Source organism: Podarcis liolepis, assembly GCF_965112155.1.
Source record: "Podarcis liolepis genome assembly, chromosome: 15".
NCBI lineage: Eukaryota > Metazoa > Chordata > Lepidosauria > Squamata > Lacertidae > Podarcis > Podarcis liolepis.
In genome coordinates this window covers 19,306,320-19,324,337 of record NC_139566.1, presented here as the reverse complement: position 1 = coordinate 19,324,337, position 18,018 = coordinate 19,306,320, and the positions used below count along the sequence as shown (strand labels likewise).

The 18,018-nt window shown below is 46.8% G+C and overlaps 2 protein-coding genes across 9 annotated transcripts in view; one reads left to right on the top strand and one right to left on the bottom strand.

Annotated features, from left to right (window-relative positions):
* LOC310694088 (uncharacterized protein) overlaps window positions 1-11,236 on the top strand; it is a 25,043-nt gene extending 13,807 nt beyond the window's left edge. For 6 of the 8 annotated variants that reach the window (XR_014519527.1, XR_014519528.1, XR_014519530.1 and 3 more), the window contains 2 exons: window positions 3-86; window positions 479-2,519. Coding sequence is in view for 2 of the 8 variants with exons in the window: in XM_083476855.1 (XP_083332981.1) it covers window positions 3-24 (22 nt within the window). In the remaining 6 variants the exon portion in view is untranslated. Of the gene's footprint in view, window positions 1-2; window positions 87-478; window positions 2,520-11,018 lie in introns of those variants that run through there. The other 2 variants (XR_014519526.1, XR_014519529.1) reach the window with 2 other exon arrangements.
* On the bottom strand, window positions 4,235-18,018 carry RAB25 (RAB25, member RAS oncogene family). The gene is made up of 5 exons (XM_083476853.1): window positions 17,331-18,018; window positions 11,261-11,456; window positions 8,253-8,446; window positions 7,298-7,378; window positions 4,235-6,504 (listed from the first exon to the last, which is right to left on the bottom strand). Exons 1-5 carry the CDS (start codon window positions 17,368-17,370, stop codon window positions 6,368-6,370), a joined length of 648 nt encoding a protein of 215 aa, XP_083332979.1. The 5' UTR covers window positions 17,371-18,018; the 3' UTR covers window positions 4,235-6,367.

Genomic DNA, 18,018 nt, shown 5'->3' with positions numbered 1-18,018 from the left:
AGGAATGGAAGAGGCACTTCCTGAACCTACTGGGGGGTCTCCTTCTGGAGGCCCCCAATGCTGGCACCCTCCTCCAGCTGCTCACTGTAAGTGTCCTGATAGCATCAGGAGTGGGTTTAGGGTTGCCCCCCATCCCTTACCCAACAGACTGTTTCATTTCTGGGGCACAGAGTCCCAGTGGCGTAGCGTGGGGGGTGCAGGGGACCCTGGCCGCACCCGGCGCAACATCTGGGGGTTAGGGTTAGGGGGCACAAATCCACGGGTTAGGGGGTGCAAATTACTTGCCTTGCCCCGGGTGCTGACAACCTACGCTACGCCACTGCAGAGTCCCCTGTCCCGTTTGGCCCCCAATTTGGCCCAAGACCAAAAGTGGCAACCCTCATGGTTTGGGAGTGCCAAGGACTCTGTGATGGGGGCGGCCGAGGGCCGCTTTGGCCCAGACTGGCCCCTGAGTCTGAGACGCTCTTTCCTCCCGCAGGAACTCCGATTTTACACCCTTTGGGGAAGTGAGGCGGAAAGGAAACTAGCGGCCAACAGCATTTCTCTGCTGCTAGCTGCTTCACGAAGATTCCCCCACCTCAGAGAAAGTATCTTGCCTTCCTGTATTCATTTCTTTGGTTGCTTCCATCCCCCCAAGAGCACATCCCCCAGCGACTTTTAATGCAGAAGATGTGGTGTGTGTCCCTGGGTGCCAGGATGAGGCCTGAGGGTATTTCTGCCCCCTTTCCTGGTGCTGCCCTTCCACCTCTGCCCAGGAGGCTGCGGGGCGCAGGGAGGTCCTCTGGGGACAAGGGATTGGGCCCAGGCCATAGGGAGACCCATCCTTCCTGGCGTGGGGCTGCTTCTGTGCTCTTTTGCACCCATCCAGGGTGGGGTTCGTAGTGTCATCTGACCCAGATTTTTATTTCCTCTGCAGAACACAGTAATTTGTCCAGAGCTGGCTTGTTTCTGGAAAAATCTGAAAGAAGGTAAGCCCCACACCTTGGGGACAGCGAATTTCCTTGTTCCTTGTTTGCCCAAGACACACCTCCCAGGTCTTCCTGCTGGGAGTCCTGCAGGACCTGCTCCGTGCCTGGCAGGCCTTTCCTATCTTGTCATAGCCTATGTCAGCTCATCGAAAGTGCATGCCTCTATGTCCCTGGGTGCCATCAAACCTTCCAGTAGAGTGATGGCGGAACTTCCCAGCACCATCAGTAGCACATCCACCTTGCCTGCCTCCCTAAGTGAAGCCTTGTAGTCAGACATATCTCCTTATTCGGCAGAGCCACTGCGGCCATTCTGCAGGATGGCTCATATTGAAGTCCTGTGGCGGCCGACTATGACTGTTGGCCATCCTTGGACCTGGAGCAGTTGCTTGTGCGATTGTGGGTGGTTGCGAAGATGCGGCAGGCGCGGTCTCGTTTCCGGGACTATTTGGTAAGTACAGCGTGGTGGTGAGGTCGCACTTACTGCGAGGAGGCAGGCGTTCATCAACCCCATCCTTGTCACCAGTGTTTGGAAAAAGTCAGAAGCCCAAGGCAGTATAAGTTCCTCAACTACGTTTATTCAACATTTGTCAGTGGCAACAGCTCACTCATAGGAAAACAAGAACCAAACTGACTGGACAACAGAATAATAAAGCTGAGCATGAACTGACCGTTGACAATTGACAGTTGAAAGTCCATGCGCTTACTTGCCATTAGAACGTTCGCCTACTAGCACTTATGTGATTGGTTAGAACGCAGCTTGTGTTAAATCCAATACATAACATATACCATCCAGATGATGACATCATTGAAGAGTTATGATTTTCCTCCCTGCTGGCTCTATTTGGACATCCCAATTGGCCAAAGACTGGCAGAAGAAGAGGCGCCGAGAATCAGGAGGGGGATAGATGATTTAACCAGCCATGAAATATGGACTGAGATTGGGCAGAACAAGGAAGGAAGGAAGGAAGGAAGGGAAGAAGGACGGAAGGAAGGAAGGATGGATCCATGACAGATGGTCATCTAATATCTGCTTTAAAACCTGCAAGGAAGGAGAGTCCATCACCTTCCAGGGGAGTCCATTCCTCTGTTGAACAATGTTTAGTCGGAATCTCCTTTGTTGTTTCTGAAGCCACTGGTTTGAGTCCTACCATCCACAGCAGGAGAAAAAAGCTTGCTGCATTTTCCATGTGACAGCCCTTGAGTTACAGTGGTACCTCTGGTTACGGATTTAATTTGTTTTGGGGTGCCATGCGCACCCTGAAAAATCCATAACTAGAGGTGCCACTTCTGCGCACACGCGCAGCGTGATAGAGTGCTTCTGTGCATGTGTGCGGTGAAACCTGGAAGTATACACTTCTGGGTTTGCCGCAGCCGTAACCTGAAGATTCCGTAACCTGAAGGTTACGCAACACAAGGTACCACTGTATTTGAAAATGGCTCTCTCTGGTGTCACTGGCTCAAGCTGGTCGATTTTCTTGCATTACTTAAACTAAATAGTTTTTAATGGATTTTGAATAAATGTGCAATAAATTGTTACTGTTTTGAATTTCATTGTGTTATTGTCTTCCATTGATCTGGACACTTTTCTGTTGTTGAAGCCTAAAATAGCATTAGCATTTTTTGCTGCTGCATCACTCTCAGGTTGACTCATGTTAAGCTTGTGGTCCACTAAGACCCCTAGATCCTTTTCCCATGTACTACTAGCAAACCAGGTATCCCTCATGTTATATTGGTGAAGCTGGTTCTTCCTGCCGAACCTAAGATTAGTCCTGCAAAACCTAAGATTAGTCCCTATTGAATTTATTTTTGTTTTTGGTCATTTATGATTAAGTTATTAGAAGAAAATGGAATTAGGAGTCATATTCATAAAAGGGATTAAGGCAATTTATACAGATCAATCTGCAAACCTGATTGTAAACAATGCCATTACAGGAAAAATGTAAGATATAGAAGGGGACGAGGCAAGGATGCCCCCTATGTCATGGCTGAAGCTGCATTTGAAGGAGAAACTTCCTTAACGCTGTTATTTTAAATCACTTGGCTATACCAGATCAGAAAACAACAGATCTCTGCCTGCAAGGTGCTTACTAAGTAAGTGTGACAAGATGAAGAGATGTGGGGGAGGAATTAGGAAAGCCGTGGTTCAAATCTCGCTCTACCATGAACAGCCCAAGTTGCATTAAGCAAGGAGCTCAAATGACATATGTAGCTCTCCTCCTCCCCATTTTATCCTCACAACAACCCTGTGCGGTAGGTTATGCATTCCTGTTCATGCTTGGATACAACATACTCATTTTATATTATTTATTTATTGTATGCATGGTACCTTTATTGTGTATTTATTTCATATTCACATGTATTAATGTGGCTCACACTTTGGGGGGGTGTATAAATAAAAAACCATGCCATATCATTGTAGAGCAGAGATGTTGCTGTGTGCATAGGATATGTTGCTGTATGCTGCTGTGCATGTTAGCACGGGGTGCTCCTTGGGAGGATGCGGACTCTTTCTTTGGAGGTTTTTAAGCAAAGGTTGGATGGCTGTCAGTCAGTGACTCTAGTTGAGATTCCTGCATTGCAGCGGGTTGAGACTAATGGCCCTTGGGATCCCTTCCAACTCTACAGTTCTGATTCTAAATGATTTAGACCCACTAGAGAGACCATCTCTCCTCCCCCGTACTCCATTCCAATCACAGAAATCAGTTGGAGACTCACCAAAGCCCAACCCTGAGCACATTTCTAACAGGAAGAGATCTGCGGTTAAGAGATTTGAGGTTGTGAGCAACTGCTTCCTGTTCACAGAGAATCCAGACCGTTGACCCATCTAATCCTGTACTGTTGACGGTGACTGGCAGTGGCTATCCAGGGTTCGAGACATGGAGTCTTATTCCAGCCCTAACTAGAGATGCCGGCAGGGATTGAACCTGTGACCTTCTGCATGCAAAGGGGGTGCTCCCCTCCCTTGAGCCCTTCCCCTATGAAAAGGAATTATGCTCGGTGTCAAATCCCCAAATGCAAGTCCCCAAATGCAACCAAAGTTTAAGTACGACTGCATTCACAACATTAATCCGCTATGATACCACTTTAAACCATCATGGCTTCCCCCAAAGAATTCTGGGAACTGTAGTTTGTTCACGATGCACAACAGGAATCTTAGGTGTCTCTGAAATAAGCACTTTGGGAAACATTCCATAAATAAAAGAAACAATGTACACGCCCCTACTTGTTTTGCTACATTAAGCACAGTAATAAATTAAAAAATGCCGAGTCAATAGCAATTTATTTACAAAATATATTATTTGTGTCTCTTGCTATATATACACACAATACATATATGCATAAATGTACACACACAATATACTGACAGATTTCCATTTCCACAAAGGTCTGGCTCTGTCTTTTGGATGGGGTAAATTTTGAAGAATCTCAGCTTGGTGATCCAGACATTCAAGTTTCGGTATGAAGGCTGAACACAAAAGGAGTCACAGCCACAGAAAGAAGTCTAAGCAGGGAGTCCAAGTGCATTGTGAATGTGTAACAAAAAAAATAACAAGAGTATAGGGGGGGGGGATCTGAATTCCCTACTAGGGCAGTGCCCTTATTAGGCCAACCAAAACGTCACAAAATAATGTGCAAGTTTTTAAGTTTCACAGAACTCTTCATCGAGCCAGATGAAGAGATATGGAGAACTCAAAAAGCTTGCATACTATTCCATGATATTTTGGTTTACCTAATAAAGACATTGAGCTGACAGGGACTTTGGAATATAACAAAAGAATCTAAAAAGACCCCCATCAGGGATCCTTGCAGCCTCCTTGACACACTAGCCGAGCTGGAAGCCACCCCCCTCATCAGGGCTTCCTCCTGCTTCTTCCCCCCAGCAACCTGGGAGGAGCTATGCCTATGGGGGCTCCATTTAGCCACTGATAATAGCCACTGATGGAGTTCTCCTCCATGAACTTGTAGAACCCCTTTTTCAAGCCATCACCCATCACCTCCTCCTCTTGGCTTCCAGTTCTGTCAGTTAGTCACTTTTGTTGGGGGATTTCTGGTATTAGGAGACTAGGAAGTGTCAGGGGAGTCTTCATAATATCCGAATTTCCTGCCCTGCAAAATGCCCTTCTTCCTACCTACATAGTCATTCAGCCACATTGGCACCATGCCTAGGGCACTGTGTGGAAATTCTGGCGCAGATTTATTGGCCCTACAAGAGCAGCAGCAAGCCTTGTCAATCACACACCCTCTGGCTGTTTTGGGCTACAATTCCCATCAGCCCCAGCCAGCGTATGAGGAAGGCTGAGCTGTATAGCAGCCTCTCTCAACCTGGCGTCCTCTGGGAGTTTTAGACTACAACTCCCAGTTATGGCCATAGCCCAAAACATCTGGAGGGCACCATGTTGGCAATGGCTGGGACAGAGAGTTGGAGTTTGATGAGGGAGACTCAAGCTCATCCACAAATGAGCACTGACCTTGTCTCCTTCGAGGGAGGTTGTGGGGATAGAAGCGTAATTTTTTTAAAGTTTGAAGCAGCAGATATCACATGCAGCGAAGCCCTGTTACCATGAAGTAAAAGCCACTGAATTCAGCAGGGCTTACTCCTGCATACACATGGCAAGCCTCACAGAAAGCCAACGTTAGCACACGTTAACACCATACATTTAAAGTGCAATGGCATCACTTTAAACAGTCGTGACTTTCCCTCCCCAAAGAATTCTGGCAGCTGTAGTTTGTTAAAGGTGCTGAGATTTGTTAGGATGTACCTCTTTCTCTCCCAGAGTTACAATTCCCAAAGTTCCTTGTGAAGGGAATTGTAGCTCTGTGAAGGGAATAGGGGCCTCCTAACAACTGTCAGCAAGCTTAATAAACTATAGCTCCCAGAATCCTTTTGGGGAAGCTGTGACAGTTTAAAGTGCTATCAAATGTACAGTGCGATTGTGGCCTTAGTCACAATAACCTGCAATGGAACTTGCACTGCAGTCCTAGGCTTATTTAGATGAAGAAGCCCTACCAGATTCAAAGCACTTCACAGGACGGCTAGTTGTGATTAACTTTGGCAGGATTGTGGCTACTGTTGCATTCACTATAGATTCGTATCTATTGGAAGACAAGGCTGGGACATTGCAGGGTTGCGGGTAGTTCTTTTGTACAAGTGCTGACCCACAAACACAGAATTCTTGATTCAAGATGCTTTGTCACCCCCAAACACGCTATTGTGCTCCCTAGATTTAGGTAGGCGAGTCTGATCCATAAAGTTTCCATAACTAACCCCCAGACCACAGAGGCTACAGTGAGACGGACATCTCGGCCATAAATCATCAACCAGAGTGTGGAATCCTCTCCCACCCACCAAATGTTGGCTTCTTCAACACGGCTGATGTTCCTCATGTGCGACCCTCACTTCAGAGGTTCAAGCAACAAGCTCGCTTCCCTTCCACAGCTTGAGAGGTGGAGGCTGCATCAGTGTGTTCGGCAGAGAGTGAAACGGTGTTGTCCAGGGGGCTTTTCTGCTTCTCTTTCTGCACTTTGTTGAAAATGTCTAGGAGACAAGAAGGAATAAATAAAGATGGTTACGCACCACTCCAATCTCCGAGCAGCGAGAGATTCCAGGAGTGCCCCAGGGGCTCCCTTTCCTTGGAATGAAGGTGTCTTTAGGACAGATGGTTTTATTTGTACAGGTAACTCACAATGTACACACATTTAGCTTGTACAAATCCAGCTTTACACACTTGGCAATTAAATTAAAAAAATAAAAAATAAAAAGGGGGCAAAAATTGAGAGGATGTCCAGGAAAAAAACATTTGCCGATCCCACCCACCATTGCACCATAGTTCTAACTTGTGTGCATTATCAGCAGCAATAAGCTACCATCTGGGAAAAACTTGAATTTTATGTTTTTCCAGACTGCATGATTTACCTTTTATCTCCATGCGTAAAAAGGCTAAAGGTTTCTGGGCATGCATACACACACACAAATGGGGAGTGGGGGCTTAAAACAAACCCTTCTCCATAGGCTGCAGCCCCTTACTGGAGTAAAGAACAAGTGACAGCAAGGAAGACCACCCTCCTTCTCAGCCCTGGCTAGGCCACTGTGAGTTTGGGTACCACCCGCTGGCGGAGGAACGGGGGTGCAGAGGGAGTGGACCACCCCTGGCACCACTATTCCGGTAAGGTGCCATTGAGGTGGGCCCCTCTGGACACACGCCGCATGCCACGCCCCCACAGGCGGCGCATCACGCCCCCCGGGAGCACCAGCCACGCCCCTGTCTGCTCTCTGCCCCCAGTAGTGGAGCATGCAGCTTCGCCACTGGTACCACCAACTGATGACTTACCTCTCAAGATAGTTTCAAAAGCCAATTCAACATTTGTGGAGTCCAGCGCAGAGGTTTCCATAAAGAGCAGACCATTGTTTTCTGCAAGAAGAGAGAAGCAGTGAGACCCTATCAGACCTCCATTAATAGATAAAATAAGATCACCAATTTAAAACTGGGATTGGTAGTCATTCTGTCTTTTTTTATTTCATAATTTTTAAAATGCATTCAGAGAATACTGAAACAGTGGACAGAAAGAGAATATAACACAGTGGTACCTTGGTTCCTGAACGGCTTAGCTGATGAACAAATTGGCTCCCTAACGCTTCAAACCTGGAAGTGCCAGTTTGTGAACGTTTTTCGGAAGCCAAAAGTCCGTTTTGGCTGTTGGCATTGTTTCCGGGGCCAATCAGCCAACCAGAAACCGCACCTTGGTTTGCAAAAGTTTTGGAAGCTGAACGGACTTCCAGAACGGATTAAGTTCAAGAACCAAGGTACCACTGTACAAACAATAACACTGTTTGTAGCCGATTTAATCCAGTGGATTAATCAATTGTTAAAAGTGTCTGTGATTGATCAGGCTGTAGATTTCATTTTTATATAGTGGCATTGCTCGTTTAGTAATAAAACACATTATAAAAGTGTGCCAGTACAGATGGCAGGAACTATTTTAAAAGAGGCACTCCGTCTTAAAGCTTCTAACTCTTCACACAAGTGACGAGAAGGTACATGGGCCTTACACTGAGTCAGACCATTGGCCCTTCTAGCTCAGTTACCGTCTGCAGAGATTTGCAGAAGCTCTCCAGGGTTTAAGGCAGGAGACACTCCCCGCCCCAGCTGGAGACACTGGGGGGTTGAACCTGGGACATTCTGCATGCAAGGCAGATGCTGTACCATTGAGCCACAGTCCTTCCCTGCGGTGGAGCACAAATCCTTCTCAGGGCTCGATGCGTGAAGCCACAGAGCTGCCCCCTACCTGCATACATCTTGGCTTCCTCCGTTGGGACCTCCCGGGCTTGGGTCAGATCTGTTTTGTTGCCCACCAGCATCACAATGATGGTGGCTTCTGCGTGGTCATACAGCTCCTTCAGCCAGCGCTCCACCACATCATACGTCTGGTGCTTGGTGATGTCAAAAACCAAGAGGGCTCCCACTGCGCCTCTGTAATAACTGAGAGATCAGGACAAGGGTTAAGAGAAGGGCATATGAAGAACTAGCAGCAGCAGCAGCAACAACAACAAGGAAGCATGGGTGTCCCACGATTCCTTCTCTTTTCTTTGGAAGTCTCAACATTATTTCTTAAACGAGGCCTTTGATTACAACATACATTTAAAGCGGTACAGTGTCACTTTAAACGGCCGTGGCTTCTTCTGCCCCAAAGAATCCTGGGAGCTGCAGTTTGCTAAGGGTACTGAGTGTTGTGACTACAACTCCCAGAGTTCCCTGGGAAGAGAGATCGACTACTGAACCACTTTGAGAATTGTAGGTCTGTGGATGGGGCCTCCTACCAACGCACAGTGCCCTGTGCAAACTACAGCTCCCAGAATTCTTTGGGGAAAGCCATGACTGTTTAAAGGGGTATCACAGTGCTTTAAATGGTGTGAAGGTGGCCTATGTTGGTTCTTCTTTGCGGATCTTCCACCTTCCAGATCTTCCACCTTGGATCTCACTTTTCAAATCACAGTATTAATTAATTTGCACCCAACATAAGGTGACCAGTTATGCACTGCCAAAAAATAAAAGGAAAAGAAATAAGATGAAAGAAGTCAACAATTTGCATAAAAACTGTATGTGGGCATTTATATCTATGGATGAAAGCTTACAAATAATTGCTATACTTTAAACAGAGATACAGAACACCTCCCTATAGTGGGGAGGATGGAGGGTGAGTGGTGGGTTTGCCTAGTCTGCTAACCACTGAAAGGTAATTCAAAGCTCCTGCATCCTTTTTTTATGGTCCCTTATTTTTTAAGCCAGCCTTGGACTGGACAGCCAGGCAAGAACATGAGGAAGGTGATGAGCAGGGCTGGTGAGGGTACCAGGGGCCGAACAGAGGTGCCTGGAGGGCCACATAGAAACTCAGAATCACAGAGTTCGAAGGGACCGTGAGGCCCATAGACTCACAGAGCTCGAAGGGACTACAAGGGTCATCTAGTCCAACCCCCTGCAATGCAGGAATCATCAGAAAGGCCTTGTTCACAAGTCCTATTGAAATGTTTTTACTTCAGAGTTGCATTGACATGCACACCCTACCCTTCCTCCACAGAGGTAAGAACAGACTCTCATGCAGGCAGGAAGGCTCCTGTTCACTGCTGGCTGCACTCAGATTTTGTTTGCTACCTAGAAGTAGTTTGGACGTCCTCCAAGCATGATTCTCAGTTTACCGCAGCAACAGATTGCTGTTGACAAAGGGAGGCGGACATCCATAGCAGAACAGGAGGAGGCCATAGGGTCTAGAAACTTGAGCGGCCTCACTCAACACTGCAAAGTCATGAGCTTAGCTTTCTAACCCGATTAGAGAATCTCTGCAGTCTACTAATTAAAAAGAAGAAAACAAAACATGCAGAGAGTTCAAATAAGTAATAATGCTTAGCAATTATGACTTCCAAGGGTGTAGCCATGTTCATTGTCTTCGTTACAACACACTAATCCTGTATTACCTTGGCATCTTAAGAGGCTGATCACTTTTAAGAGTTGCTCTTCCAGAGCACACTTTCGTCAGGTGCATGTGATGACACAGGGCTGGGTCCGTGACCGCTTGGCTCACATTGATCTTATTATCTTCAGGGTGGCACAAGTCCTTTGCGTGGTTTTTAGCATTTTAATACAGCGGCGTTGGACTGCATTCATATTTATTTATTTAAAAAGCTTCTGTGCTTGCCCTTCATCAAAACAGGTTGCAGGGCAGGGTGCAACAATATAGATAATATTTTGGGTGTGTCAGGAGCTGCCCTGTCCTTCTGGTCTGGACACGGTCACCAGCCCTGATCTGGGGAGTAGGTGGAGAGAAGAGCGCTTCCAGTGATGGTAAAAACACATAAAATGCCACTGATGTCATGTGTAACTTAAGCTTGCTTTTTCCTCCTCCCTCCCAGTCCCTTTTCCTCTTTTTAGGGTGTGTGTGTGTGAGAGAGAGAGGGGGGGGGCAAAACTCACTCCAGCCTTGTGGCCCCTGGAGGGTTGGCTCAGAGGATGTGGTGGAGCCTACAATAGCCCAGTGAGACATGTCTGAGAAGCATTTTGAGGCTAAAATCACTTGCATCCACCAGGACCTCAACTCTGCTATTATAGCAGACAAATCTCAGGAGGTTTCCTCTTGGGTGTTTTAATACGGTGCTGTGCTTGTGTGTTTAGGAACTTTTGCTCCTGTGGTACCTGTGTTATGTTCACAAGTATTTTTTTACAAATTATATGTATCTCAAGAGGAACATCATTTGGGGATACTTTTATATATTTTTAGATGAGCACTAGCTCTTCTTTCATTGCCGTTTTAAGGCTTCTTGTTTCTTAACCTGTTTTTAGCCTGTTGTTGTTTTAACTTTTTGAAGGTTTTAAAGTATTGTTCATTTTTCTTATTGATAATATTATTGATTAAACTGCTTTGAAGTTTTGTTTTTGATTTTACAGTTACGCGGTGTATCCACTTAATAGAATTAATAGAATTAATTTGTATTTTTATTCTGTAAAATATTGGAGATGCTTTGGTGTAAAAAGCAACTAACAACATCAACCCCTGCTTTAGCTTAAACATGCACAGGATCAGGGGCTGAATGAGCATGCAAAGCACTTCCCTTTACAACGGTCCTGCAAGATGACCCAATGTTAATATCCCAATACTGCAGAGGGGAGAGCTGAGGCTTGTTCAAGGCTCCGGATCAGGTCTGTGTGGATATGGCGAGATGCTAAGGGAGAAGGGGGTGCTTCCCAGTCCACAGCCGAATCCCTCCCAATAACCTCTGCCCCACCAGCCCCACCTGTACTTACGCTGAAGTAATGGCCCGGTAGCGCTCCAGGCCAGCCGTGTCCCAGATCTGTGCTTTCACCAAGGCATCTCCCACCAGGATGGTACGAGTGGAGAACTCCACCCCAATTGTGGTGCGGCTGTCGTGGTTGAACTCATTGCGGGTGAACCGGGAGAGCAGGTTGGTCTTCCCGACTCCTGATTCTCCAATCAGGACCACTAAGAGAGATGGAAGGAAGGAGTGAATGCATTGCATTCATTAAAAAGTCTAGCTGCAAATGCATTTATTTACTTTATGAATCGCTTCCTATTAAAAACAACAACACACAATCGAATCGATGTAGCAATAAACATCACCAACAAAAAAACATCTATGAAGCCAGTGCTTTTCTTCTGGTGGTGCTCAAGAGTACGCAGTACCGGCACCTTTCTTTCTAGAAGAAAAGCTATTTCATATATAATAAATTCAAAGCCAGTATGGACACAGAACAGGATTAAAATCTTGACGTAAACAGCTGGCCCAAGGCACTTTGGCACCAGAGGTAAAACGCAAAATGGCACACCGCTCCCCCTCACCAGGGAAGAAAGAGTGAGTGAAGATCTATCCCAAACAAGTGGGGAGTAAAGATCTACAGTGCAATCTGCCTCCCCTGTGGATCCTGCCGTCTGAGGCGACCGCCTCACCTTGCCTCATGTGTGGGCCGGTCCATGATCTAGCCCAGCATCCTATTCTCACAGTGGCTAACCAGGTGCCTGAGGGAAGACGGCAAGAAGGATTCAATCGCAAGAGGACTCTTCGCTCCTGTGGTTTCCAGCAACCAGTATCCACACCATACATTCAAAGCACTATGCTGTACCACTTTAAACAGCCATAGCTTCTTCCCCCAAAGAATCCCGGGAGCTGTAGTTTGTTAAGGGTGCTGAGAGTAGTTTGGAGACCCCCTGTTCCCCTCACAGAGCTACAATGCCTCTTCACAGGGAACTCTGGGAATTTTAGTTCTGTGAGATGAATGGAGGAGGGTCTTCAAACAACTCTCAGCACCCAAATGAACTACAACTCCCATGATTCTTTGAGGGGAGCCATGACTGTTGCTGCCAAGGAGTGTGGTGGAGTCTCCTTCTTTGGAGGTCTTTAAGCAGAGGCTTGACAACCATATGTCAGGAGTGCTCTGATGGTGTTTCCTGCTTGGCAGGGGGTTGGACTCGATGGCCCTTGTGGTCTCTTCCAACTCTATGATTCTATGATTCTATGACTGTTTAAGATGGTACCACAGTGTTTAGATGTATGGTGTGAATGTGACCATAGAGCTGAGCCTTTTGCAATGCATCATGGGATGGAGTGGCTCTGGCAGCCTTGGGACAAGAACTGGGGCTCTGCAAAGATGCCCTTCTTTGCCTGAGAGGGTCCCATGCCTTGCCCTTCAGTAGTGATGTGATGCTCTCCTGGCCACGGGCCACTCACCCAATTCACTTGCTGCCAGGAACACCAGTGTGTCTGCTCCTTCCTCCCCCTGCCAAGTGCTCCTGAATCCATTTATTTATAGCTGCGATTTCACGCCCCGAAGACCTTGCAACAATTAACACGGCACATTTCCGATCGCTACAGGAAGGGCAAATACAACAGGCCATAATTCACGCAAGGTACAGGGTCCTGCAGCTCCACCCGGAAACCCAAACCTGGTAGGCGTCGCTGCCTTTGAAGGCTGGGGAAAGCTAGCTTCGACAATTGTAGAATAACTATGTTTGGCTTCTCAGAATGTGATCTGTGGGCTGCTGGTGGCCTGAAACCTCCATTCAGAGGGACATGGAAAGGTTGCCGGACTACCTGCACTTGTCCCTGTGCTGTTCATTTGTTTGTTAGGATGATGACAGTGATTGAGATCCTCCTGATCAGGGCCCGATTTATTTATTTATTTATTTATTCATTACATTCATTCATTACATTCATTCATTCATTACATTCATTCATTACATTCATTCATTACATTTATTCATTACATTCATATTCCGCCTTTCTTCCAAGGAGCTCAAGGTGGTGTACCTAGTTCCTCCTTCTTCCCATTTTATTTTATCCTTACAACAACCCTATGAGGTTGGTTCAGCTGAGAGCGCAAGGTCACCCAAGGCTGAATGGGGATTTGAACCCTGGTCTCCCAGGTCCTAATCCAACCCTCTAACCGCTACGCCGCACTGCCTCTCAATTTATCAGGCTTATCAGACAGGCTAGCTAACATGGACTGTGGCAGCCATAATATGGGCTAAAAAAGCCAGCCAGTGTCTTTACTATGGAATTATTTTTCCGTGTTGCTAAACAGCTGGGCCTCAGTGACTCTTCTGCCAGTTGCATGGGATGGATCAGAGCGTCTGGCTGTTAACCAGAAGTTGGTGGCTTGAGCCCTCTGAGAAGCAGCTATGGGCAGGATTCCTGCATCGCAGGGGGTTGGACTAGATGACCCTCGGTGTCCCTCCAACTCTACAGTTCTATGATTCCCATTTAACACTTTGCTGTCTGTTTCAGCTCTTCAGAAACTTCAAATCACAGCTCCTATGAGCAAGAATCCCAAATCAACTCTCCCCAACCAAGGCAATACTACAGAGGTCCCTTTTCTACTTTTGCATGTACCGTATTTTTCCGTCTATAAGACGCCCCCTATTTTGGGGGACTCAAAATTAAGAAAATGCACTATGCGCTATCTGTGTACAAGATAATCCCTTATTTTAAACTTTAAAATTTTAGGAAAAAATATAGTCTTATACATGGAAAAATACAGTAGTTTTTCACGTGGATTCCTCTCCACTTCAGAGCCTATCACGGGCAGGGGACAGGAACTCAGGCCTGAATGTGGCCCCCCAACTCTCTCCGTCTGGCCCTCTGAACTCTCCTCCAGACCACACGCCTCACTGGTCTTGCTTCACACCCTCCTAGACTGTTTTCTTCTGGCAGGAATGTGTCCTTGAACTGTGATAATGACTCATTTGCTTGGGTGGAGGACAGAGAGGGGTGGGTGAGTGTGAGGAAACTTGCCAGTGCTATTTTTCTAGAAAAAGGGGTGCCAGAAGTCACTATGAACGCCTCCCTTGTTCTCTTATAATGGCAACGGCACCCACCTGAGAGGTGCCCGAATTGAGTTCTGGTGAGTTCTTGCTGGAAAAAAGCCCTGGATCCTCAGAGTTTCCTGGGAAGAGGGATAGTCTGTTAAACTGGCTTCTTTGGAGGGGAAGCCATGACTGTTTAAAGTGGTATCGTAACGCTTTAAATGCATGGTGTGAATTGAGCCTTCTGCAGACAGAGATGGGGTCTGAGGCTGGAGAAAAGGGGGCGAGTTATTTATCTGCCAAGTACCACTGAATCTGTGTCCTCCAAGCTGGAATTTGAACGCCACCGTCTCAGGGATCATGTTTGCTCCTTTACTGAGAGGTGCAGGTTTATGAAGGCCAAATATTTGTTTTGGTTTCTGAGAAAACCACCATCCCTTATGCTGTTGTCTGTTTGTTTTTACTGCCTAGATGGGAGTTGTTAGAGAGCTAGAAACTTGACAGTTGGCTTCACTCTGCTTGCTTTTCCTAATGCATGGAGCTCTGGTGCTTCAGAGTCCAGATTAGCACAAACAGTGATCAGATCAGGGCTGGTTTCTGGCTTGTGGATGCCCAGAACACCAAATTGGTGTGTTGCTGTCCCTCAAAAACGCTCCAGGCACTAGGGGAAAACATCTGGCCCGAGGAAGCTAGGTAGTTAGCGGGACCTGTTAGAACAGGGACAAGGAATACTATTCAGCCTTTAAGGCAACATTCTCTTCTTGTCAACCTTATGATGACCACTTGCCAATGGTGGGCAGGGCCAGAGGCAGAAGTGGGTGTGGCAACAAATGCAAATTCTACCTTTGCAAAGTAGGCTAGTTTCAGGGCTTCTTTTCCCAGCAGGAACTCAGTTCCAGCACATTCACACATTCACGCACGTTCTTGCTAACTTCCAGCACCTAATTTTCTAGAAAAATAACACTGCATACAACCCGCAGGTGAACTCTTGCAAAGCTCAGCTTGCAAAGCGGCCGAACTCTTGCAAGATGCTCCTGCCTCACTGAGCAGGCGAGCTATGACAAGGCTTCTATTGAAAGGGGTAGAGGTGCATGGCTTTGCAACTTAACTCAGCTCTCTGTGGTTGATGGGGAAAGCAAAGAGTCACATGCTTTGAAGTACCAGGAAACAAGGAAAGAGAAAAGCAAATAATCAAGCTGCAGGGAGGAAACTGATCCTATCACTACCAACAATAGTCACTAGGAACACAAGGTTTTGCCAGCTGATGAGTTGCATTAAAATGAATACAAACCTCAAGTTGGTGGCCCAACCTCCTAGCAATTTTGCATGCTTAAATTATTTAGGGTTAGGGTGTGCAGCGACTGCCATCTTAGAAGATGCATTCCTGCTTCTCTTACGCAATGAGGTAGTTGCATACATGCTATACCTTCAAAGCACATTCTTTCCCTCAAAGAATTCTGGGCACGGTAGTTTATCCCTCATGAAGTTACAATTCCTAGCAACAGTTTAACAAACTACAGTGCCCAGAATTCTTTGAGGCACTGTATGGTGTGCTTTAGAGCTATATACTGTAATGTGCACCATCCTTCGGAACTGCTTTCAAATACAGATATTTTGCAAATCTGTTCAGGATAATCTGTCTGATATGTTAGGATCTCATATACCCTTAGAAGTTAGAACCTAAAATATTTCTACTTGGTAAAGCATCAAGAGATAGTGTTCCATCTTATAACTGCTGCTACAATTGTGACAGCTAAAAAATGGGGGGGGGGAGTACACACAAATATATTGGAAAAAATCATAGTAACAGAAGATTAAGTTAACTTATTATAAAAGAATACATACAAATCAGCCTAACAGATTTCTGGAAAAATTCGTAATTTTTGTAAAGTTTTGGAACATTTACTCTAATGATAATGTTCAACTTTACGCTGCCTTCAACCTGTTGTAACATTATGAGTATCACTTTACAGATGTTGAATTTAAATTTTAAAAAGCATAAAAGGTAGAGTGTGTACACAACTGCACATTTTGTCTTTCAGTTTATTAAGCTTTAAATGTGTGCAAAATTTAATCAACTAACGCGGACAGACTTAATCAGCCTTGATTCTTTAAGACAGGCACTCTTCAAGAGCCATATGGGTGCTGGACAAAGGATACTCAGCTGCAGCCCAAAGGTGTGAGGCTATTTGTCCACTATTGTCTGCACTGACTGGGGGAGGGGCTGTGGCTCAGCTGGAGAGGCAGGCACCTGTTTGCATGCAATAAGTCCCAAGTTCAATCCCTGCTGGGATCCCCAGGTAGGACTGAAAATATCCCGTCTGAAACCCCGGAGAGCTGCTGCCAGCCAGTGTCGGCAGTACTGAGCTGGACCAGTGGTTTCTCACCATCACCCCTGATCCTTTCCTAGCTGCAGGTGGCAAGGCTGGAAGAAGAGAGCAAAGAAAGGGCTTGATCGCAGAGCTACAGCCCCTTCAAGTCATTGCCCCACCTTAGGAATTTAGAGTGGACTTCAAATACCTGAAATGGTGTCACATGGAAGATGGAGCAAGCGTGTTTTGCTGCTGCTCCAGAGGGTAGGACCCGAATCATAGAATAGTAGAGTTCAAAAGGACCACGTGGGTCATCTAACCCAACCCTGCTGCAATGGAGGAATCTTTTGCTCAGTGTGGGACTCGAACCCACAACCCCAAGATTAAGAGCCTCATGCTCTGCTGGCTGAGCTATCCTAGTGTATTAACTGGTAGATTCCATTTAAAAGAAAGCACATTCAGACTCAACATCAGGAAGAACTCTCTGACGGTGAGAGCTGTTGGACGGTAGGACGGACTTCACTGGGATCCCTGCAATTCAGGGGGGTTGGACTAGATGACCGTTGGGGTCCCTTCCAGCGTTACACTTGTACAATTCTATAAATCCTCCCATGGCTTTTTTAAAAAAGGGGCATCTTGGGTCAACACACAGCTTTCAGGGCAGTCCTGAAAACCCAGCCAACAGTTTTGAAGAAAAAGAACTGGGAAGTGGGGGGAGAGAATGAGGCGAAAACAAGACACTCACCTTTAAAGACGAAGTTATAATCTTCCTCGGAGGTCCCCATGGCTTGCTGCCCTCCTGGGCCCACTTCAGCTGGAGCAAAGGGGTCCCTTCTCTGCCCTTCTCCAACAAACCAGGAAGGAGGGAAAGGCTAGGTTGCTGGGTTTTTTCTCTTGCAGAGAAACCCCAAGTTTAAAGCAGAAAGAGCGTAGGGGGAAGGAGGGAGGGAGGGGCGGATAGCAGCGAGGTCCACCTGTGCAAAGAGAGGCTCTTGTTTGGAATGAGGGCGGATGGGTGGGGGACCCTTTGAACAAGGGGGTGGCAGGCGGGAGGAGGAGGGAGAAACCGTGCCACCCAGTCAGGGCAGGTTAAAGGTGCAGCTTCGCCTGACTCAGTGGGGCGTGGACTCTCTGCCGCCGCGCAGGTTGAACAGGTAAGGGCTGAGCCCAGCCCCTCCGCGGCACCTCACCTGGGCGGGTGTCACCTGAGCGGAGGGACTCCTCGCCCGCTTCACCTGGGCTCGCGGTAAGGTCAGGGGGAGGGAGAAAGGAAGGGGTTAGGAGGGGCCACTGCCTGTTTCCCCAGACAGGCGCTTGGGCCTTTAGCCGAGGCATCCATCCATAGACCATATTTTCTCTTCCAGTTGAGGAAAGCGATGGCAAGACAGCTTCTAAATTGACACTTATTTACTGGTTTCTGAAATCAAGAGCAG